Source organism: Trifolium pratense, linkage group LG4 (genome assembly GCF_020283565.1).
Source record: "Trifolium pratense cultivar HEN17-A07 linkage group LG4, ARS_RC_1.1, whole genome shotgun sequence".
Classification (NCBI taxonomy): Eukaryota; Viridiplantae; Streptophyta; class Magnoliopsida; order Fabales; family Fabaceae; genus Trifolium; species Trifolium pratense.
This window is the reverse complement of record NC_060062.1, coordinates 28,449,969-28,474,517: the sequence shown is the minus strand read 5'-3', so window position 1 is coordinate 28,474,517 and position 24,549 is coordinate 28,449,969. Positions and strand designations below refer to the sequence as shown.

At 37.5% G+C, this 24,549-nt stretch overlaps 3 protein-coding genes across 4 annotated transcripts; all 3 read left to right on the top strand.

Annotated features, from left to right (window-relative positions):
• The first annotated feature begins 2,700 nt into the window (after nt 1-2,700).
• On the top strand, nt 2,701-9,189 carry LOC123920197 (cysteine-rich receptor-like protein kinase 26). 2 transcript variants are annotated; one of them, XM_045972396.1, is made up of 7 exons: nt 2,701-3,600; nt 4,143-4,268; nt 4,416-4,549; nt 7,631-7,841; nt 7,958-8,195; nt 8,299-8,449; nt 8,552-9,189. In XM_045972396.1, exons 1-7 carry the CDS (start codon nt 2,802-2,804, stop codon nt 8,900-8,902), a joined length of 2,010 nt encoding a protein of 669 aa, XP_045828352.1. In that variant the 5' UTR covers nt 2,701-2,801; the 3' UTR covers nt 8,903-9,189. The 2 variants fall into 2 exon arrangements, with proteins under 2 accessions (XP_045828352.1, XP_045828350.1); XM_045972394.1 differs by having other exon boundaries at nt 8,299-9,007.
• A 4,478-nt stretch (nt 9,190-13,667) lies between these two features.
• LOC123922412 (PKS-NRPS hybrid synthetase cheA-like) lies at nt 13,668-16,087 on the top strand. Its single transcript, XM_045975131.1, has 2 exons — nt 13,668-15,066; nt 15,170-16,087. Exons 1-2 carry the CDS (start codon nt 13,672-13,674, stop codon nt 16,085-16,087), a joined length of 2,313 nt encoding a protein of 770 aa, XP_045831087.1. The 5' UTR covers nt 13,668-13,671.
• Nucleotides 16,088-17,831: 1,744 nt separating this feature from the next.
• LOC123922411 lies at nt 17,832-18,224 on the top strand. Its single transcript, XM_045975130.1, has one exon. The coding sequence runs from the start codon at nt 17,832-17,834 to the stop codon at nt 18,222-18,224; it is 393 nt and encodes a 130-aa protein (XP_045831086.1).
• Nucleotides 18,225-24,549: the final 6,325 nt, after the last annotated feature.

Here is a 24,549-nt window from a genome sequence, read left to right as displayed (position 1 = left end):
AATAGGGGGATCAAAACTGCATTAAAGCCAATTTAAAATTAAATTAAAATTTCATAACTTTTAAATATTTTACAAATCTGGAAAATCAAAACACTGCACCTTCAAACATTCATCTTTTTCATTGAATAGAAAACAACCCCAAAGCAACATGGTTTACAACTAGAATCAATAATCTTTCTCTAGCCGGCCCTATTTTCCTTTTCTCTGAGTTTCTTCTTCCTCTACTAGTTAGGGGTGATTTTAGGTCATATTTGGCCTAAAATCACCCCTCTTCACCTTTTTTCTTGTTGTTTTCAATCTAAATAAGTGATTTTTCACATAGATTAAGTTTTTTAGTTGTTTTTCTTTTTTATTTGTGTGATATCGTCGTCTGAGTGCGGCGTTTGTGTTGATCGTCGTCTTGGTACGACGTTGTTGAATTCTCCGTCTTGTTACGGTGTTCGTTTAGTTCATATTGAAAGATCATCTTCAATCAATTGCAGATTCAATCAATGATTTGGGCATCAACGTTGCAGATCCGGAAGCATGGATATTTCGGTGACTTTAGTTTTATCATATTATTATTTGTAGGCATTTTGCCGTTGTATGCTATTAACACGGATGCTGTGAGTTTGTTCGCAGATTCATTCTTTTTGTTTTTAGCGATGTTGAATGTGTATTTGGATATGATGTACTATATCAATTGTTGGAATGAATGAATATGGTTATCTTTTTAGTCAAAAAAAAAAGAAAACAACCCCAAAAGAACTACAGACCAGGACTTCGATATTTTTTTTTTCTTTTTCAAATCATCAATTTCATCATCCGCCATCAACAAAAACATAAAAATTGTTAAAAAAAATAAATTCATAAAATGAACAAAACCCATATTGTTGTTCGTCCCCTTTCTTTTTCTTTAATCTTCAGAGCAAGAAACGGTGTTGGAGACAGTCGTGGAGGAAGAGACAGAGCGTGGCGGCGGCGATTGTCGGTGATTGGATCTGTTTTGATGTTACTGTTTGTTGAATGATTTCATCAAATTGTGGACATGTTTGTTTGTAAAAGTCTAATGATTTCATCAAGTTGGTTTTGATTTTGTCGATGATTTGATGATTTTGTTGTTGTTGCCATTGTTGATGATGTTTTGGGGTTTGGAAAGTGAAAGGAAGAGAGTGAAGGGTTTTTGTTGAAGATGATGAGGTTATGCTGCGTTGAATCACACAACATAAAATAGAAAGAAAAAAAATTAATTTAAATATTTTTTAATTAATTGTTTACATGTGGCACCTACATGTACAAAATTGGATACTGTATGTCCAAGTGTGCATTCCGTTAGCCACATGGACATTACAAATAGAGTTAGTCAACAAATTGACAGAAATGATCAACTAATGCAAACGGTGGAAACGTAAAGGACCAAATTGATATTTTTTAAACGTAAGAAATCAAATTAAAACATAAAATAAACATAGGGGACCAAATATGTAGTTAAACCTAAATTAAATTAAAACATAATTATTTTATTTTAAATTAAAAAAATATAAAAATAAAAACAGGAGAAAAATAATAAACTATAAACTCCAAAACTATTTGAAATAACGCTTAAAAAATAAATAAATTATTATAAACTTGTTGTCATCCCTAAAAAAGGTGCATGGTCATTAGAATTTGCCCCAGTCTTTGCTTCGCTGTTCATTCCTCTATTGGGGTCTCAATCAACAACTATCACTATCATCAGCAACCCATATGTCACGGTAATAAATAAACGACTTGGTCATGCCATTTAAAATACGTCTCATGTCTTTCCAAAAGACCTAATTAGATTTTTGGACGTTTTTTATGAGATTTTATTTTGATTTATTGACAAAAAGAAATTCATCGACGCAATTGATTTATTATTTCTCCCACTTATTTTAATTTAGTAAAAAGTTAACATGTATTCTTAAATTACTTGTTAGTATGATATAGATAATAATCTTATATTGAAAATCGTGCGTTTTATCTTTTTAAAAGTAAATAATTATTTTATTTAAAACATAATTATTATTTGAAGTATTTTAAGCTACAATTAGGAACATACGACCTAACCAGATCTTTAAACTCAATTTAGTTAAAAAATAATTAAAGTCTTTTGGATCTATAACACTAAGGTGAAGATTCTCTCTATTAATATAATAATGATGTGGTGGAACTTCAACCATGATTCACTACTGATCCAATGGATTTCACTAAATTGGATAGCTATGATCAACCCTGAACACTCTCCATTGAAAAATCAGCTGGAAGGATCTCTTTCCATCACACTGACATGCTTTAATTAAATATGAATAATATATTTATTGTCAATCATTATTTATCGCCAATCTTATTTTTAAACATTGTTTCACCCAAAAACATTTGGATGAGATGATGTAGGTTTTTTTTAGCTTAATAAAAGTTCTAGGTTAGATCTATGCTTTGAATATATACGCAGCTGCATTAATATTTTTGGGAGTGTTATCCATTTGGAATTCAATACAAGTTAGATGAATTAATCTCTACAGTTATGCACAGAGGTTAGAGGATCTAATGGTTGATGATAAGTTTAATGCAAGTGAAATATTTATTGATCATAAGTTAAGACGCTGATCTGATTAATGTCAATTCAATACAAGTTAAATATTTATTTTCTGTTGTTTTAATTGAACCGGTATAAATTAAACCATAATATGGTATGAAAATGTTGAGGAACCAAATTCCATTTAGAATTTGCCTCAAGTTTTTGGTTATAAAAGTAACAGTACAACAAACAACATTCCAAGAGCTTAACCACATTCCATACAATGAAAATTTCTCGCAGTTTCCTCTTTATGATCATAACCACATCCCTATGCTATCAAACCATAGCTCAACCAGACTTTTACCCATCATGTTACACTGATAATGGAAACTACACAACAAACAGCACATATCAACACAATCTTAACAAACTTTTATCAACTCTCACTTCCAACACAGAAATCACCTATGGTTTCTACAATTTCACCGATGGCGTAGACAACGACAAAGTATACGCCATAGGATTATGCAGAGGAGATGTTAATCCACAAAACTGTCGTAAATGTCTCAACAATTCAAGATATCTTCTAACACAAAATTGTCCAAACAAAAAAGAAGCAATTGGTTGGATTGACGAATGCATGTTGCATTACTCGCATCGATCAATATTCGGACTGATGGAAACAACACCTGGATTTTCTATGTGGAGTCCATATAACGCAACAGATGTGGATGAATATAATAAAGTGTTGGGAAAATTGTTGTATGATTTGAAAAATGAAGCTTCATCTGGTGATTCTATGAAAAAATTTGCTACGGCGAATGTTTCAGGTCCGAATTTTCAGGATATATATAGTCTTATGCAGTGTCCACCTGATGTAAGTTCTATGGATTGTAATCAATGTTTAGATGAAGCTATTGCTCGTCTTCCATCTTGTTGTGAAAATAGGATTGGTGCCAGAGTTGTTAGAGCAAGTTGTACTCTTAGATATGAAAAATATAGGTTCTATGAACTTACCGGTCAACCGCGACAGCCGCCACCACCACCTAATTCACCATCCACTAATAACACTTCCTCTCAAGGTATGTATGTAATATTTCAATTTCATCATTATTTTCTTCTCTAATGCACGAGAGTAAGTAAAGGAAAATAAACTATTTGAACAGCTGATGGAGTTCCTAAAGTAAAAAGGGATTTGGATTACATGCAATTTTAATTTGAGTGCATGCTATCAGGACAGATCTGACCGTCCAATTAAGATAAGACAGTTTAGATTTAAGAAGTCATACAATCTTATCAAATATTCTTTGGATCTGTCCTAACTGCATGACTACATGCAATCCGGATTCGTTGTCTTATAGATTAGGCGATGATTTATGGTTGAAAAGTACAAAACTTTATTTAAAAATTACTGTCTAATTTATCCCTCAACCATTGCGCGGAGTATTTGATGAATCATAAACTTGTAAGGGCGAATAAGCTCGGTATATTACATATGCTTTAGAGTTTCTTTGTATAACAATAACTATATTTTTCATTATACAACACAAGTTTAAATTTAAATCCGATTTTTACATTGATTGATATTTTATTAATCTTAATAAGAATTTCATGATTTGTGTAGGTAAAGCTCATACACCAAGAATTATAACAATCATAGGAATTCCGGTTGTTATTGTTGTTTTGGTTCTCTGTTTCATCTGCATCTATTTACGACTACGATTGAAGAAGCCCAATAAAACTACTAAAAGTAAGTTTAAGGTCAAAACTTGGATTAGTATTGTTTTGTTTTGAACATGATATCTTTTCAACTATCTATGCAAAATAACTAGATTATTTTTGTGTTAAAAAGAAAACTAGATTATTTTTGTTTTTACAAATTATGGCTATATCTCAGTTCCGTCAGACGCTGAGGATGAAATTACAACCTTTGAGTCATTACTATTCGACTTTGACACTATTAGAGTTGCTACGAATGACTTCAATGATTCTAATAAACTTGGAGAAGGCGGATTTGGAGCTGTTTATCAGGTAAGATAATATAATTGCGTTCAGAAAATTAAAACAGTGATATTTTATATGAAAATGTTGTGAATTCGAACCGAAAACCACATCAATAACCAATAGTAGAACCAACTATCTTTAGTGTGTGGGACAAATGAATTGAAGCAACCAAACAAAATGAATGAGCAATTAAACACAAAAGCTAAAACTATGAAAGCGATAAAGAACACCATGAAAATTGTTTACCCAGCTCAGTTAAAACCAACCTACTCTAAGAGAGAGAGAGCTCTTCGTTCCACTATCAACAAAATACTTGATTACAATGAGATTCACCACAAGAGTTACAAGATTTAAAGTTTTCCTAAATCTACCATCTTCCCAGATCTCTTCCCGTGACCAAGAGATTCAATCAATAAGTGTTTCTAAGGTGTTACAATTACTTCCCCAACCCTAGAGATTACCCAAGAGAAACCCTCTAACACTCTAGCCTTCATGTTGGAGAAAGAACCCTAAAAATTACATTTTTCCTCTCTCTTGCGGCTGCAAAACGCAGAAAAAATCATATATAGCAGGACACCTGCGCATGGCATAGGCCAGGCTGCGCATATCGCAGCTCACAGCAGCAAAACATCATTTTCCGTTTTGCATTGCGCATGGCGCAAGAACCACTGCGCATGGCGCAATTCTCTGTTTTCCATCCCTGTTTTTCTGCTTCTTCCATTTTAAAGGCAATTCCAACTATCTCCACCTTGCCTTTAAAATGATGGCAGTGCCAACTTCCCACCAACCACCGTGCAACTCCACCTTGAGCTATCGTCCAAGTCACCAGATCAAATTCAAGTCCCACTCGAATCTTGACCTTGACACCAACCTTCACTTGCTTCCAACAACCATTGCTAGACTCACAAGCTTCCCGGTTTGAACCTCATCCCTTCATACCTCGGAATGCCTTCCGCCCCCATGAAGATCTTGCCTCCCACTACCATAGGATTTTTAGGTAGCTTCACAAGTTTACACCATCACTTTTCGAACCCCGGAATATTCCTTTCCGTACTCCCGAAGAAACACTTGCTTCCGACTATCCATGGAGTTTTAGAATAATCCTACAAGCCTCACCACACCTTCTCAATCCCCGGAATGCCTTCCGTACTCTTGAAGATTTGCTTGCCTCCAAATAAACCTTGGAATTTTAGGTGGTTCCACAAGCTGCAACCTAACTCTCCTTGCATCCAACTACCTCAAGCAGTTATACAAGTTACCAAGTCCGTTCACTGTTGCTTTCAATTGTCTCCCCGAAGATCTTCCAAGTTTTGCACTTCTTCGGCCACAATCGAAACATAACCCACATGGTCTCCATAGCTATACCACTTTGGTGCAACAATACCACTCTCCGCCCTATCTCCCATTAGATAGCCAAAAGCTAATGTCGACTGTCTTCTTCTAGTCCCACTAGTAAAAGACTCCACCTCAAACCGAGTTTCTTGCACCAAAGTCTCAACCGGTATATCCACTATGTCTTCCACCTTGTAACGCACAAACTTTTCAACTACTCCGAAACGCACTTCGAGTCATTGTTAGTCTCCAACACTTCCAATTTAGTTTCAACCACCTAGTAAACTTCATTTTACTAGACCTACTAAATCCAATGTCACTAACAATTACCAACCCGAAGATCCACAACTTAACCATATCATGAGAATCACAACTAGTAGCAAATGCATGACCAACAGTAGAACCATCTATCTTTGCATCAAAAGTTCAAGAATATACCTCACATCATGTAAGACAAATTGAAAACCATACCTTGAACCTTAAGCTTTCCCGTCTCAAAGATGAACAATCTCACCTTCAACTAGCTCTAGGGGTTTCAAAGTACTCCTTCAAAACACATGTGATCAGAGCATCCAAAGTCCACGATTTAAACTCCATCGATTCCCAACTTCACCACACTAGCACATCCGCATTCTCACAATAATAAAGTTGTTGTTTCAAACGTAACCCCGAGTATTATTTCCCCGCCTCTCCAGGCCGAAGCCGAGTATTGTTCCACCGCCTCTCCAGGCCGATGCCGAGTATTGTTCCACCGCCTCTCCAGACTGACGCCGAGTATTGTTCCACCGCCTCTCCAGACCGATGTCGAGTATTATTACCACCGCCTCTCCAGGCTGACCTTCATCGCAATCTCCATTAGCTTTTCACCTCCAAGGTACCGGATAACAACACGCCATGTTTTATCCATCATCCCGAACCTTAAAATTGCTCTTGCTCCCATCTCCACTTTCCACAATTCCCAATTGTTTCCGGAAAGTCCCTCGATAACCCATTTTGAACTCATGGTACTTAATCCAATTAACCCTTTGCCCCACGGTGGGCGCCAATTGTTGTAAATTCGAACCGAAAACCACACCAATAACCAATAGTAGAACCAACTATCTTTAGTGTGTGGGACAAAGAATTGAAGCAACCAAACAAAATGAGTGAGCAATTAAACACAAAAGCTAAAACTATGAAAGCAATAAAGAAAACGATGAAAATTGTTTACCTAGTTCGGTTAAAACCAACCTACTCTGGGGAGAGGGAGCTCTCCGTTCCACTATCAATAGAATGCTTGATTACAATGAGAGTCACCACAAGAGTTACAAGATTTAGAGTTTTCCCTAAATCTACCATTTTCCCAAATTTCTTCCCGTGACCAAGAGATTCCATCAATAAATGTTTCTAAAGTGTTACAATCACTTCCCTAACCCTAGAGATTACCCAAGAGAAACCCTCTAACACTCTAGCCTTCATGTTGGAGAAAGAACCTAAAAATCACATTTTTCCTCCCTCTTGCGGCTGCAAAACGCAGGAAAAATCATATATAGCAGGACACCTGCGCATGGCGCAGCCAGGCTGCGCATAGCACAGCTCACAGCAGCAAAACACTATTTTCCGTTTCGCATTGCGCCTGCGCAAGAACCACTGCGCATGGCGCAGCTCTCTGTTTTCCATCCCTGTTTTTCCGCTTCTTCCATTTTAACAGAAAATATGAAATTCGTCTCTAATTTCATTACTAAAATATGAAAATAAAATATTTTACGATACTGACAACTAGTCGTGTTTTTTCAGGGAAAACTCTTGAATGGACAAGTGATTGCTGTCAAAAGATTGTCCATGAATTCTGGCCAAGGAGATATAGAATTTAAGAATGAAGTGCTTTTAATGGCCAAACTTCAACACCGAAATTTAGTTAGACTACTTGGTTTTACTATTGAAGGGAGAGAAAGACTACTTGTCTATGAGTTTGTTCCTAATAAAAGTCTTGACTTCTTCATATTTGGTATAATTACAATATCATTGCAATTAGATTGTTGTCTATATTACTTCAATCATGTTTCAAGATAAAGACTGACTTTCAAGATAGCTAAAATGCGCGTGACTTTGTTGTATATGTAGATCCAATAAAGAAAACACAGTTAGATTGGGAAAAACGCTACAAAATCATTCAAGGTATATCTCGAGGTGTTCTGTATCTTCATGAGGACTCTCGACTCCGTATTATACACCGCGATCTTAAAGCAAGCAACATTCTCTTAGACGGAGACATGAATGCTAAGATATCCGATTTTGGCATGGCAAGACTAATTCTGGTGGATCAAACACAAGCAAATACAAGTAGAATTGTTGGAACTTAGTAAGTATTAATTTTACTTTTGAGCTTGATTCAAATAATGTAAAAAAAATCCTACTCTTTTTCTACTTTTAATTAATTAGGCTTGTTTGTAATCGGCATGTAGTGGATATATGGCACCTGAGTATGTAATGCATGGAGAATTTTCAGTGAAATCCGATGTCTTTAGTTTTGGTGTACTAGTTCTCGAGATTATAAGTGGACAAAAGAACAGTGGTATTCGTCATGGGGATGATTCATTGGACCTATTGAGCTTTGTAAGTCTTCCTTTTCTCATAAGTTCTTCATTCAAATGTAGAGAAAATTACACTCATCTCTTCTTAGATATGTATTTAAGTAACACATACCTATACTTGCAGGCATGGAAAAGTTGGAGGGAAGGAACAGCTGCAAGTATTATTGATTCATCACTATACAACAGTTCAAGAAATGAAATCTTGAGATGCATTCATATTGGTTTACTTTGTGTTCAAGACAATGTAGCTAAAAGACCAACCATGTCCACTGTTGTACTCATGCTAAGTAGCTATTCTCTCAGTCTTTCTATACCTTCAGAACCTGCATTTTTTATGGGCAGTAGAACTAGAAGCCTTCCAGAAATGAGGCTGTGGGAAGAGAACTCAGGGACAACAAAATCAAGCCAATCCACAACCAAATCAGATCGTGAATCATTTAATGAGGCTTCATTTACAGATCCATATCCTCGTTAGGTCTTAGAATTTATAATATGTTCCTGCAAAATCTTGCTTAAACAAACTACTTGGCATATCCTATTTGTAAATCATCGTTCTATTTGTCTTAAAGTGTTATCTTTTGCACCATTACTATTTGCAACTATAGTGATTTTTTTTGTCTTGACCCTTCTTTCCTAGGACAAAATTAAAGGTCCTAATGATTTGAAGTTCGGCTGAGAGGTAAGTAAGACTTGACTAAGGATTGTTCCAGCCAAGGATCAAATTATGTTATTTCCGATCAATTCAACCTTATTTGCAGCTCATTGACTACTTTAGTCCAACCACTCAATTTATATTAATGTTTTTTTTTCACCACCGGTATCCGGTCCATTGACCGCTTAATCTAGTTCGGAGGTCAGTTCTGCCATCAAGTGGTTTCAGCCTCCTTCCGATCGTAGTTGCGGGGATCGAACCGTGATCCTGAACCTGAACCATATATTAGTAAGTTAGTTTTTATGATCGTTTTAAGAGTTTGAACTTGAACCACATGCTTAAAACTATTCCTGCGCCCATTAATTAACTCACTTACCAAAGTGCCAATTTGGGACAGTTTAGTTTCTTAACATTACCCTTAAATTTACATTATCATTTGGGTAGGTTATTAAAAGGGGGAAAAAATTGAACTTTTTAATGGCCTCCTTTCATCGACTGCTGACAAAAATTACACAAAATTTTAGCAACATGAAAATTTGAAACAGGTGAAACATTAGTATTTTCAAAAAGAAACATAATCCTACATAGTGTTCTTTCTTTCTCTTCGTTGCGGCAAAAGTTAACAATCAAAACTGCATGTCAGCCCCAAATGAAGTACCCATCCAACGGTCAAAAAATATCTAGAAAACGTAACGCCACACTCAAGTATGGCTAGGCACGTCAGCCCTAACCTACGTGCGAGTGAGACATCTGTCAAACATCAATGCTCAAGCGTCCTTTCATTAATACACGCCGTCTCATCAGTCTTGAGGCGTATTTAGACAAAAGAATATATATTTGCTCACAACATTACTTTACCTCAAAACAGTCATTCAAAATGCACATTTTTGGTCTTCTTATTTTACAAAATGCACAATTTTGGTCCCCCTATTTTAAAAATTCAAACATTTGGTCTCTCTCTTTATTTTACTTTCAAGTTTGATGTCATGACACATTCTTAAATCACATGGCAACTGATACATGATTATGTGGCTGTGATGACAATCAATTATATGATATTTTTAGTATTAGTTTAGAGTAGTTTTAGTAGCAATTGAAGACCAAATGCAAGCAAATACCTAAAGTTACGAAGTTTCTTGTCCAAGAATCAAGAAAAATGGAAAATGCACAAAAAAGGGCAAAAAAGGAAGAAATACGCTCAAAACTACATCATTCCAAAAACACCATAACTGGAGCTACAAGTGTCGGATCGAGCCATGTGACCATGCGTTGGAAAGCTAAGACAAAGAGCTACAACTTTCGTGTTGAAGTAAAAATCAAATTATGGACGTCATCGTGGCTACGATGGGTTACATCGTGGCCACGATGACAATCAAACATGGCCGAAAACGCACAAACTATCGTACCTACGATGAGATTGATCGCATCACGATGAAAGAAAGTTTAACAACAAAGAATATCTGAAGCAAATCTTTCATCTTACCACGATAAGATCCATCGTGGCCACGATGAGGCGAATTTGAACGCCATCGTGACTATGATGATACGATGGGTCGCAGGAAAAAACTCAAACCCAGCTGAAAAACTATAAATAGCGCTCTTCTCCTTCACAATTATTCATTAAAAAGTTTAGAGAGCTATAAGCCTTTAAGGAGCAAAGTAGGGCTAAGGAGCTCTCAAGGCATAAGGTTTTTCTTTATGCTTATTCTTTCTTTCTTTTCTTATTATGGTATTTAGTAGCTAAATCCCTCTAGGGTTAGGTCAAGTAGATGAACTCCCCTAGGAATGCTTGAGATCATGTAATTTGGTTCGAACAAGACTATTTACAATTGCTATTCAGTTATTATCGGTTATTATCTCTGTTTATTTATACACTTTCATATATGAATGTACACATATTTTGATAGTAACTAGAGTCGAAGTGAATCCCGTGACACATCTAAGACTACGAATCAAAGAGATAATATAACCAACTAATACGAGACCATTAAATTCAGTATCTGAAATAGGTTTGTGATTAAGAATTACACATAGTTAAATTCTGCATGATTAGAATTAATCAATCAAGGTAAGTGAACACGTGACAACTTGTTAAACGTTGAACTCGAGGGTAGAGATACTATAAAAACATAACTTGTTAAACGTTGAACGTAAGGGTAGAGATACTATAAAAACAAGGTGGAAACTTGACTAAACCTTAATCAAAGAGGAATAGAAATAAGGAAGGGTAGCACTGAACTTATCTTAATAGAAATTAATCACAAGTTATTAACTAAATAGTGAACAGATATAGCGTCAATTACCAAACATTAATAGGGGAGGAATTCGAAAAGTACTTAACCATTGTTCTCATCTCAAACTCAAACCTTTACTTTAATTGCTATTTATTTTCAACTGTTTAAAACCCTTTCAAACAAACAAAGCTAATTCAATTTTTTTTATTTTAATTTACTTTTATAGCATCAATTCCTAAATCGAACTAATAGCTTTGACACGATCCCTCTGGATACGAACTCATTCTAGACACCTAGAGTGTGAATTATTACTCGACGACAGACTGATCCACTTGCCAGACTGCACTCAGGCTGCACGTTAGATTTAATTATAATTAAATAAAAAACATATTAAAAAAGTAAAATTTAAAAATAATAAAATAGAAATTGAACGCAATCAACTTCATCGTGTTCTTTCTTTCTCGCTGCCAAACTAGTACTGTTGAAGTTCTGCAAACCCACAATAATTGTTTCATCTTTGCTCCTTTTTATCATGTTCGATTTCTATATTATTTTGTAATTGTATTTTTAAATTATTTTTTTAATTTAAAAAATAATTAAATCTAATTCAAATAAAAAAAAATCTAACGTGATAGCCACATAAACATGTATCAGGTGGCGTGCTACACGTCATTTAAAGAAGAATATCACATATTATTAAAATTGACGATTAAATAAAGAAGGGCTCAAATGTTTGAATTTTTTTGAAGGGGTTAAATATGTTTTTGGTCCCAATAGTTTCACAGAATTTTTGTTTTAGTCTTTGAAGTTTGTTTTCACACTTTTTAGACCCCGAAGTCTCTTCACTCAAAGTTTTTAGTCCCTATTTTTCATTCAACTCGTGCATATCATTCGAATTTTTTTTTCTGCGGTCATGTTTAGTACATTATATGAATCTCTGTTACAAAAGTTTAATTTTGTTTAACAAGAGATAAATTAAATATGAATTTTTTAGTTTTTTGCACATAAAAATTCATAAATAATTCATCCTTATGTTAAAAAAATCTAAATTTTTATCGGAGATGTTCTTATAATATTATAAACATGAATATAAAAAGATCATTCAAAAATGGGAAAGTATACAATAGTTTGATTAAAAGTATGGACTAAAAACCTTAAGTGAATAAACTCCAGGTAGGGGTGTCAAAATGGATGGATTGAATGGATTTGGATCAGATTGTTAATGGATGGATCAAAGTAATCAATTAATCCATTAACAATCCATTAAAGAAGTTTTCTCTCCCGACCCCCCCCAATTCTTTTATACCCCCCGAAAATCTCATTTTGCCCCTTGCGGTATAAAAAAATTTTGCCAAACGACTTCGGTTTTTAGAAACTGCAGGCCTAGGACTTCGGTTAATATAACCCGATCGCTGAAAGACTTCGGTGAACGTTAACCGAAGTGTTTCTGTATATAAATACTCTGCTGTCACTTCTTATTCTACACAAAACGAAATTTCAAAAAGGTTACGGAAAGAAGAACGGTTTTTGACGCATTTGAGGCTTGAAATCAAGATTGAAGCATCATCTAATGGATTCAACACGCACCAAAGCACAAAACTCAGGTAACCACCGATTTAAATTCATTTTTTCTTGCTATCATAGGCTCTGTTTTTCGCAGGTGTTCTGACAGTAACCCTTCGGGGAATATAAACCGAAGTCAAGTTATGTGACCTTCGGTTTATACGAACCGAAATGTTGATCCTCTGCGTTAGGCTTAGGCTTGGCTTGACTTGACTTCATATTGACTTATAAACTGTACTTCATATTGACTTGGCTTTATTTTGGCTTCATATTGACTTCATAGTGTCCTATGTGTTTAATTAGTGTTGTAATAGGATTGTAAATATTATGTGTGGTTGATTGATTGTTTTTTCATTTGCGTATGCTGTAGTTACGGAAGGCGAAATTAACGAAGTTGTCGAAGTTAGGCGACCTGTTGTGCTTGGCCTTTTTGCAACGGCCATTGTTCCATCTGGTCAACCAAGAAGTCCTCCTAATGTGCCGCAACCGATAGAAATTGACACAACGTCTCATTTTGCGACTGATAGGGAAGAGAACGACAGAGATGAGTTGATCAAATGGGCTCGAAGCGTGTCGCAAAGTTTAAGGTTCGCAATTATAGTTAGGCGATCCGATTCGGGCGAGAAGAGAAAGGCTCAATTGGTGTTAGAGTGTGAACGTAGTGGGAAGTATGTTCCAGCCAAGAAGAAGTTGAAATCCGATACCTCCGGAACAAGAAAATGCGAATGTCCTTTCCGACTCCGTGGGTATTACAACAAGGCAACAAGACTATGGCGTTTGACTGTTGTCAACGGTATGCATAACCACGAGTTGGACAAAGGGCTTGAAGGGCATCTCGTGGCGGGGCGTTTGAAACCGCAAGAGAAGGATTTTATGGACGAGATGACAAGGAATGCGGTGGCTCCAAAAAACATATTGTCCACATTAAAGGAGAGAGATCCGGAAAACAAGACCTCTGCAAAGCAAGTGTACAACGCTCGTCATAGGTACAGAGTTAAAATGAGGGCGTCCATGACTGAGATGCAACACTTATGCAAGAAGCTTGATGATAACAAGTACTACTACAAGTATCGGACGGTTGTTGAAAATGGAGTAGAACATCTTCAAGATATATTCTTTGCACATCCGAGGTCCATAACTTTATTGAACTCTTTTCATACTGTGCTGATGATGGACTCCACATACAAAACCAGCAAGTACAAAATGCCGCTGTTTGAGATAGTCGGATTCACTTCGACCGAGAAGACATTCAACGTTGCTTTTGCCTGGCTCAGTAACGAAAAGGAAGACAACTTTATATGGGCTCTGCAACAACTACGTTGTTTGTTAAGGCGTGAGACAAATTTGCCGAATGTTATCTTGACGGATCGAGATTTAGCTTTGATGAATGCTATTCCGGCTGTGTTTCCAGAAGCGGCGGCGTTGGTTTGTCGGTTCCATGTTAAGAAGAATGTGAGGACCAAGGCAGCCGAGCTGGTCAAGGTGAGGGATGGGGAAAAGGTCAAGGCGGCGGACATGAGGGAAAGAGTCTGTTTGGCGTTCGAGGATGTGTTAGATTCGTCTACTGAGGCCGAGTATACTGAAAATGTTATGGCTTTTAGGAAGTTATGTGAGAGGTGGCCAAAATTTGTTCGGTACGTTGAAGAGACAATTTTGGACACCGACAAAGAGAAGCTCGTGAGTGCATGGGTGGACAAGTATATGCACATGGGCAACCATACGACAAATAGAGCCGAAAGCGCACACGGTGTTTTGAAAAGTTACTTGACCGACGGTCTCGGTGATTTGGTGAAGGGTTGGGAATCGATTCACAGAATGTTAGGCAATCAATTCACCCAAGTGCAAACTGAATTTGGCCAGAACATGTCTGTGTATGGACACACATACCGGAAGAAAACACTTTACTCGACTTTGATGTTTAAAGTCTCTAGACGTGCAATGAGATACATCCACACTGAATCAAAAAGAGTCGAGTTTACTGGTATGGATAGCATGAAGTGTGGTTGTCTGATGAGGACTAACTACGGGCTGCCATGTGCGTGTTTGATTGCCAAGAAACTGCACCACAATAGGCCTATTAGACTCGATGAGGTTTACAAACATTGGAAGATAATTTGTTTCCAAGATGAAGAAGTTGGTGGCGACGTCGAGGACGATTATGCGTGCACGGCAGAGTGGCAAGCAATTCAGGTGCGTGTTTATTAAAGGCATAATACACTTATTTTACGATTTTACGATCATTATGCGTTGGTTTTTAATTTTTAATGGCATATTTTTTTTTTGTTTGTTTTAGGAACGATTGAGGACAGCTGATGTAAGCATGAAAAATGAGATCCGAGATCAACTCCGCAAGATTGCGTATCCTACAACCACCGATGTGGAGCCTCCGACCACAAATGTAAAATCAAAAGGGGCTAAAAAGAAAAAGGTGGTCCGTGGAACAAGATCCACCAGCAGAGATAAGTCTCGATGGGAGCATGTTGAAGAATATTTCACGGAGACACAAGCGTCGCAATCGTCAAAGCCATCTCCGTCAATTCCGTCCCACTCAAGGCCATCATCATCACAACCTACCGCATCAAACCCTATGCCTACGGTGTCTGAAGCTCCGCTCACTGTGTCCAACCCATTGCCACTAACCTCATCATCTCAAATTTTTGGAATTAACCACATGCCAAAATTCATGCATCCCTTCATTGAAGATATCATCAACGTGGACGGCGACGGCTATTATGGTTACCGTGCCGTTGCATTGGCTCAGAGAGGCAACGAAGATGATTTTGAACTGATACGGTGCAACATGAGCAGGGAGTTGCGATTGAATAAGGATATGTATGTTGCTATATTTGGTTGCGAGGAGCGTTACCAATATATCTGTGATGCACTACTCCCACCCCCGAGGACGAGACAACGTACTAGTATTAGGAATAGTGTTGCACCGATGGATAAATGGTTCACGTTGCCGGATATGGGACATATCGTGGCCACCATATTGGATAGAGTAGTTGTTCAGCTCTCCATACTTCAAAACGACCCTTGTGAAACTTTTTTCCCATTGCGTTCCATTCCGTCACCAAACCCGTCTTCAAGGGTTATTTGCCTTGGCGCGTTACCGGATCACTATGTTTTGGTAAAGCTTAAAGTTGGGTGTCCGATACCCAAATCAAACAAATCGTGGAAGCAATATTGTGCTAAACAAAGTTTGGGCTGAGAAGCTTCATTCACATCTGCGCAGCATAAGTTCGAGGAGATGATGAGCACCGAGAACGTTGTCACCGTCAAAAAAGTTGGTGCAGGCAGTAGAGAAACTCCGTTGGTGATTGACTGATCATTTGGCCTATTTTGATGTATTTTATGTTGTTATATATTTTGATGTAACGAACATCCATTTTGTAATGAAATGATTCGAGATGTAATGACATCCATTTTGTTATGAAACATATTGGAGTGATTTGGTGTTGTTTAATTGTTTGTGTCGATATAATGATATTGGTGTTTGAAATAATTTTAATCTTGTATACTTGTATGAAATTCTTTTCCAATATGAATGTGTCTGGATGAACAGCATTAACAATGGATTTCGCGTGGATGTCATTCCAAGGAAGGTCGTGAGTTACAATATCATTGGTTGTCATGAAAATATATTTCGGTAACTAGGTACCGGAATTTACCCAGATTTCGGTAAATATCTGCCGAACCAGCCTATTTCCAGTGAACAACCGAAATTTTTGGTAGATTGGTACCGAAGTATGCTGTTATTCCGGCAAATAGTTACCGAACTAAATATTTCGGTAAACATCTGCCGAATCCTACAAATTCCAGGGAACCACTGAAATATTTGGTAGATTGGTACCGAAATAAGGGGGTATGACAGTCAACTTCGGTGAATATTAACCGAACTCATAAACTTCGGGGAATGCGAACCGAAATGTGTTTAAATTTTCAACTGTTTACTGGGGGTATAAAAGAAAACTGGGGGGTAGAAAAGATGTAAGCATATGCCTAAAAACTTGTTAAAAATCATATAAATAACTTAATCGATACGAACCCGTCAAATAATTTATTGTTGAGATTACACCGACACTTTTTGTGGTCGAGATTGGACCGACAATTTTTATTTTTTATTTTTTATTTTTTTTTGTGGTCAAGATTACACCGACATTTAGTTGTGGTTAAAATTACACCGACGAAATTATGTGGCCGTAATTAGATTGAATGTAGTATAAAACCGCCGTATGTGTATAGTTGTGAAAAACACGTTTTCACAATTTCGCAAAATGAGTGCTTCAAATCGGTCTGATAATAACAATAGGGCGACATCTCATGCATTTTCAGTTAAGTTTCGCGGTAACGACGAGTTGTTCTGCGTTGACCTGTCGAACAATTTGACGACTATTCAAGCTCTTAAACTCCAGATCGAAGTCATGTATCGCTTCAAATACGGCAGACAAATCAAAATAGAAAAAATTGCGTATTACGAATCGACAATCGATCTGGCCAGTGATAATGTCGGTGGATATGATGAGCAACCGCGAAAATACGAGTGGAAGGAGTTGAAAAATGATGACGATGTGAACGACATGTTCAATGGGGTAGAAGTGGATCCGAAGTATCCACGTTTGTATGCTACCTTAGTAGTTACAAACTGAAATTTGGTTATTCATGTTGTTGAATTCTCAGTTATGTTGTCGTTGCATTTTCGTTTACGTTATCGCTGATTTTTCAGTTATGTTGATGTTGACTTTTTAATTAATGAATGCTTTTATGTTGCACGTTTTTTATGCTCCATCTAAATTTTCTAAACGCCCACCTACCGCATTTAAGCCCACCTAATTCCGTTAACTACCAATCCACCTCATTAACGCTCACCTACCGCCATAATGTGCACCAAACCCATCTTTAAATTTACGTGTTTTGTTGAATTCAACACTCGACAGAAAAAAAATAACGGGAAAATGGATGTCTCACTCACACAACGAATGAGATCTACTCTTGCGGCAGTTTACTTCGGCGATGGAAAACCGCATTTGTTTCGAATCAATGACGGTGAAACGTTCGAAGGTCTGAAACAGCAGCTGTACCAACTGAATCGCACCGTCAACAACCCGAACGACAATAGAACGGTATCAAATCTCCTGTATCGAAAGCCATCAATTGGTTCTGACGGACGCGTTGCTTTCACTCGTATGGCTGTTGAAAACAACGATGATGTTGAAACTATGTTTTCAATCTTCGAGCAGTACTCCTCCACGGGGCCTATCGAGCTAGATGCGACACTGACAAGATCAGTTGAAGCCATCCTTGCTTGTCTTGTTGGGCCGGAAGACCCAAATAGGCAAACTAAGTGATGTGACCGTGTTGTTATCGTTTTGTTTTTTAATTTGCCTAAGTGTGTTTTCCTTTTCATCTTTGTTGTGATTTTTAGTTTGCCTAAGTGTGTTTCATTTTCTTGAAGTTATAATTAATACTAGTCGGTGTAATTTCAAAGATTTCGGTGAGATTGAATACCAAATTTTATTTCGGTAAAAGCATACCAAATTGTTCCCAGATTTCGGTATTTAGGTACCGGAATTTTGACTCGCTCACTGGAAATAGGTAGTTTCGGCAAAACTTTACCGAACTCGGTATTTCGGTAACTGAAACCCGAATATTACTCAGATTTCGGTAATATCCTCCCGAACTTTTCTCTGGCTCACTGTTTTAGTATGTTTCGGCAGAGTTTTACCGAAATATATCTTTTCCCAACAAATGACTTTAAACTATGTATCACCCGTGGGATCATATCCACGCGAAATCACCTGTTCGGATATAATCGTATTTCAAATGAAATTCATACATTCCAATCCAAATCCAATAAAAAAACAAATTAAAATGGAAACCGCATTCAATATAAATCCATGTTCATACATCCCAAGCAAAACGAAATTATACGGACAAATTGTTCCATTGTACACGGTAGGTTTAAAAAAAAAATAAAACATAGCGAAAACAAAAAATAAAAAACTACAAGCTGCTTGTTCCGGCATCTTCCGTTGTTGTCTTCTTCTTCTTCTTCTTCTTCCTCTTCTTTGTTCCTTCACCCGAGTCTCTTTTCCTCTTCCGTCGCACCAAATATGCATCTACAGGCTCCAAATCAGTGTAGGCTTTTTCAATAACCACCAAAGCATCGGCCAAATTGAGTTGACCATCGAGCGCTTTCCTCAAATCCGCTCGAACCTTCTTAGTCACTTCAGACACGTCGCATTCACCGCTCACGTTGTCCTCCTCAAGGTTAGCATGTGTTGGTGGATCCGCTTCAACCGGTGGCAATATCTTCGGATGAGAAACACGGTATAACCATGGAATGTATCCGGGTACGGTATCAAATGCACGCACAACTTTTGGTCCTCGCATCTCCTCTGTCACATAGTTGGCAGTCAGGTAGGAAGCAAATGCATCAGCAATCGTAAACCGATTCATACCAGCCTTTGCAGATACATCAGGGTGCTTAGGGATAGACTGGACATGTCCGAATTGTCGGAGGACACGCTCTGGCAAGTGTGGATTGATAATAGCACTTCCACACATAATCCAACCAGTGTACCAACTGATATCTTGAAAGGGTCTAGTTTGCCGGTGCTCCTCATATGGGCAAAACACCACTTCATCCATGCGCATTGTATCCAATGCGGACCTATGCTCCCATGGAAATTTTGGTCCTTTTAAAGGCAAAAATCTTGCCGCATAGGGATTGTCGTGGATGTATTTTGGATCAACAAAACGTCCACCAAAAGTTTTGAAATGCGCCATAATCCAGGCCTATTGAAAACACATGATATGGGTAAGTAAAATATTTAATTATAACAACCGATATTCAGTTAAAAGGCAAAACGCATTTTGAGTTTGTATATATACCTGAAATAGACAATTATAACCACCATGATTTCCACATCTCGGGCGGCTTGCAGCATCCAAGTAGTTGTACAGATATGCCAGCCCAGAAGCACCCCAATTCCATGTGTTAACTAAACTGAGGTCTCGCAAGTAGGTAAGAAAAATGACGTCCACGTACTGCATACTTTTGTTGGTGAAAATGGTTGCACCGATCAAGTATAGCAGATAGCATCTAATGGTGCATTCCCTGAGGAATTCAACATCTTCAGCAGGCTTCTTTAACCTTTCAGCTTTCAAGGCATCCCTCAAATTATCGATATACAAATCCTTCAACGTCTTAAACCCTATATGTACCCATATATCGATATATACCCATATATCGGTAAATGGATACCGAAATGAATTGCATAATTTTTATTTTTTTTTGGGTCTTGCACATTTATGTAACGTCATAAAATATCATAACATAGCTGAGTATTAGACACATCACATTAACGGAAATTAAAAAAAGGTAACGGATAATTAAACGTAGTCAAATACACCAAATTGTTGAAATCAAACTACATCCAAATTCGACAAATTTAAATAATAAAATTACATTAAACAACAACTGAGTTACAATATTAGCTAAGCCTACTCTCGAGTGTTGTATCGTCTCCCTCTACCCCGCTTAAGTCGCCGACACGTCAAAACAGGGTTAAGCAAATTCAAAATCCTCCGCAAAGTACCATGAACAGGAGTTCCTTCCACCGCCTCACCTTCGCGAAGTGACCTCTCCACCTCATCCCTAACACCACGGCATACCTGAAGCATATTAGGGTCATTCCTTGCTTCCGCGGCCTCTATCAACACCTCTAAGTTAGGTGGCCTTGGTGGTGACGCCGGAGCTTGTACGGGTCGCATAACTGGATGTGACACTTTGTAAAACCATGTCATGTATCCAGGTTCATGGTCCCATGCGCTAACCACAGCCTGACCCCTCATCTCTTCAGCAATCATCCTCAAATCCAACTCCTCCATAAAAACGCGATCAATCTCACATAGGCTCATCCCCGGAGTCGCAGACAAATCCGGTTTTCTTGGAATGCCTTGGACATGTTTAAATTGTCTAAGCACGCGTTCAGGCAAGTGCTTTGCTTTCAAATTACCACATCTCAACCATCCAGAAAACCAGCATGAATTTATCAAAGGGCGGACGTGTCGGTGATCATCATATGGACTGAATACGCAGCCGTACGTCTGAATATTATCCAAACTGTTTCTATAGCTACTTGGTTCCCTATGTCCAGCTCCGGGAACAAACTTTGCATTTCGAGGCATGCCCTCAGAATAGATAGGATCCTGCGCCCACACACTAAGTCCCGGAAAATGAGAAATTATCCAGCCCTGAAAGCATGACAAACAAGTTTCATTATATTGACGGACATTACATATCATACATGTTGAATAATTTTCGTAAGCGCACGTTTATGTTACCTGAAGCAAAGACATGTACCCAGCCATCTGATTCACTGTCACCAAACACGCATCATCCAGATAATGTTGCAAATGAACCAGAGCAGCAGCACCCCAATTCCATTCACGGACAACCGACAAATCCTGAAAATACTGCAGGTATACTACGTCCACGTAGTAACTGCTTTTGTTGCTAAATATGGTACAACAGACCAAAAATAGCAAGAAAGCCCGTATGGACCTGTCCCTATACAGCTTAATCTCATGCGCCGACTTACCTTCAGCAACAACTTTATCAGCTAATCCGTGGTTAACACTATAGATATCCTCCACGTCAGAATGCTTCAGATGGAGCCCGTTCATTTTGGCAAAATGACCCATAACAACATTCCGATCAACTCCTAGAAATGAATTAACCATGTCAGCCGCTTCATCCCTTGACATTTTGCCATGGTTCAGAAACTTTCCCTCGATCGGAATATGCAGCAGACACTGGACATCGTCCAATGTGATGGCCAGCTTACCCAATGGAATGTGGAATGAACTCGTCTCCGTATGCCATCTTTCAACAAATGCCCAGAGGAGCCCGTAGTCAAGCACGCTAAAATTAGTCCGGGTAAGCGGCTCCAAACCCGATGCTTCAACCACATCCCAAAACCACCTGTCCGTGCGGCGGGACGGTTTTTGTATATTAATAACTTTTTTTCCGCTGGCGATGCAACGTAAATTTACCGCTAAAATCTGAAAAATTCCAATAACACAAAAAATTATCGAGCTAACGTAATCACAACATTTTTAATAAAATAATCGTCGTATTTTAAATTGGTTTACCTCTTTGTCATTTGGGTCTGCATACCATATCGGAATAGCCATATGCTTATCGTACTCCGTTAACAAGGACAAATCCGTCGGTCCTCCTCCAAAACCTACTTCATCATCATTACGTGAACACTTTGGTGGTTTTCGGCGTACTGGTTTGCGCCGTTGTTGTCGAGGTGGTTGTTGCGGTGGGTCTTGCGGTTCATCTTGCGGTGAGTGTTGCGGTGAGACTTGTGGTGAGACTTGTGGTGATCCAAGATCATCATAATCAAAATACGCATTTAAAAATTGGTCGACATCAAATTCATCTTGCACCACCAATGATTGTCCTAGACGTGTCCGTCCACGTGTATGCGACCCACCCGCCTCGGCATCATGTGTACCTTGCCCCGGAGTTGGTCCTTTGCGACGACCTCGTTTGGACGGATGATTTGCAGCAAGCTATCTACAAGCGGAAGCATGTGCATTGATTGCCTTTCCATGCCTACCCCTAGGTAGATTTTCTTCCATATCTATACATAGATAAATAAATTCACAATCAATACAAACAATTAATCTATGATAAATTCATACTTATAATTCAATCGAACACATGATTCTTGCAACAATGGAAACATAATTCAAATGGAAACATGCATTCATATTCACTCGTACATTTTGACAAACACTTAGAGTACACTATAACTCAATTAGCTTCATATTCACATTTAACTCAATTAGCAACATTCATTCATGCTAGTATGTAACCAATCTAACAACTAACCAATAATCAACGATTCAAACAACATAATCAACAATTTAACTCAATAATCAGATATTGAAATTTTGGAATTTTTATAGGGAAGAACAAAAAATGAATTTGAAATGTCATGGTGATGAGGAATGCATAGAATGACAAATAAAGGAAAGAAACTTACTTGATGAAATGTGATTTGAAGTTGGATGTTGAAGTTGGCCGCAAATGTGTAGAAGAAAGGAAGAGAGGAGTTTTGTGGTTTGTTTTTCAAAATAAAACGAACTTACTGAAATTGTTCATATGTAAGACAACTTCGGTTAATATCAACCGAAGCAACCCTACGGTTAATATCAACCGAAGCAACCCTACATTCGGTTCGCAGTTACCGAACGATGTCAACACCACGTTCGGTTCGCAGTTACCGAAATGTTTCAACATGTCAAAAGACTTCGGTTTTTATAAACCGCAGTACCCCCCAAGGGTAAAAACGGAAATTCAGGGGGTATAAAAGAAATGAGGGGGGTCGGGAGAGAAAACTTCTCCATTAAAACTCATTGAAAAAAATCTAATCCAATCCATCCATTAGAGATAAAATCCAATCAAATCCATCCATTATGGTATTTTAATGGATGGATATCCATCCGATCCATCTACTAAATTATTTTTATTTTTTAATAGCATATTTATTTATTAATTAAATAGATTATTTCATATTTTAAAAACAATTTTTTTTCATCTTTAATAAAAGGGTGTAAAAAGTAAAACAACCCAAAGACTAAGCCCAAACATTATTTAGGTAAGCCCAAATCTTTTTTTCCCCTTTTTTTGTTTATTTAATAAATAATAATTTAAGGTGGTGGTGGCTGCCGGTCAACGCCGGACCTCCGGCGCCGGCACGACGGTCCAGGCGGCATGTGCAGATTTTCCGGCAATCTCACGGTGGCGGTCGGCGGAGCTCTGGTGAACGATGCATCGGTTGGTGGTGGTGCTCCGGCGGCCGGCCACCACCTTCCACCTCTCTTTTTTATTTAATTTAATAAATATAATATTTCAATTATTATTTTGTTTTAAAATTTTTAAAAAACCAGTTTTCTTATATTAAAAAATCTGTTTTTTGGTCCCCATGAGCTTAGCTCAATTGGTTGGGACATCAGCATTTTATATGCAGGAGCCAGGGTTCGAACCCTGGACACTCCACTTATCCATCTTTAAAGGTGGAATTTCAAGCCACTAGGCTACCTGACCAAAAAAAAAAAAAAAATCTGTTTTTTGGTTTTTTTTTATAAGAAAAAATTCTGATTTTTTTTTTAATAATTAAAATCAGTATTTTATTTTAAACAAATAAATTATTTTAAAAGTTAATCATTTTTTAAATAATATATTTTTTTTAAAATAAACCAAATTCCATTGGATTTAAAATTAGCATAATTAGTGATCCATTGGATTTTAAAATTAAGGTGGATGAATCCAATCAATTAATTAACTAAATGGATGGATTTAATCCAATCCATTAACTAATTTTTTTACTTATGGATGGATTGGATGAATCCATTAGTGAATGGATTAGATGGATAATAGATAAATGGATTTTTTTGACACCCCTAACTTCAGGGACTAAAAAGTGTGAAAGCAAACTTCAAGGACTAAAATGAAAATTCTATGAAACTATAGGAACCAAAAACATACAAAACTGCTAGTTTTAAGCAGAAGAAATTTGGGAAACTTTATGTAGGGTTAAAATGAGAAGTTTTCAACTGTCATTGTCATCCCTAAAGATGTTTTCTCTCCAC

What these genes read in the sequence shown, in the direction of transcription:
- LOC123920197 (XM_045972394.1), top strand. Translation starts at nt 2,802, where the DNA reads ATGAAAATTTCTCGCAGTTTCCTCTTTATGATCATAACCACATCCCTA. An exon ending in TAATAACACTTCCTCTCAAG is followed by an intron (nt 3,601 to 4,142) that starts GTATGTATGTAA and finishes TGATTTGTGTAG; the next exon opens with GTAAAGCTCATACACCAAGA. An exon ending in GCCCAATAAAACTACTAAAA is followed by an intron (nt 4,269 to 4,415) that starts GTAAGTTTAAGG and finishes GCTATATCTCAG; the next exon opens with TTCCGTCAGACGCTGAGGAT.
- LOC123922412 (XM_045975131.1), top strand. Translation starts at nt 13,672, where the DNA reads ATGCATAACCACGAGTTGGACAAAGGGCTTGAAGGGCATCTCGTGGCG. An exon ending in CAGAGTGGCAAGCAATTCAG is followed by an intron (nt 15,067 to 15,169) that starts GTGCGTGTTTAT and finishes TGTTTGTTTTAG; the next exon opens with GAACGATTGAGGACAGCTGA.
- LOC123922411 (XM_045975130.1), top strand. Translation starts at nt 17,832, where the DNA reads ATGGATGTCTCACTCACACAACGAATGAGATCTACTCTTGCGGCAGTT.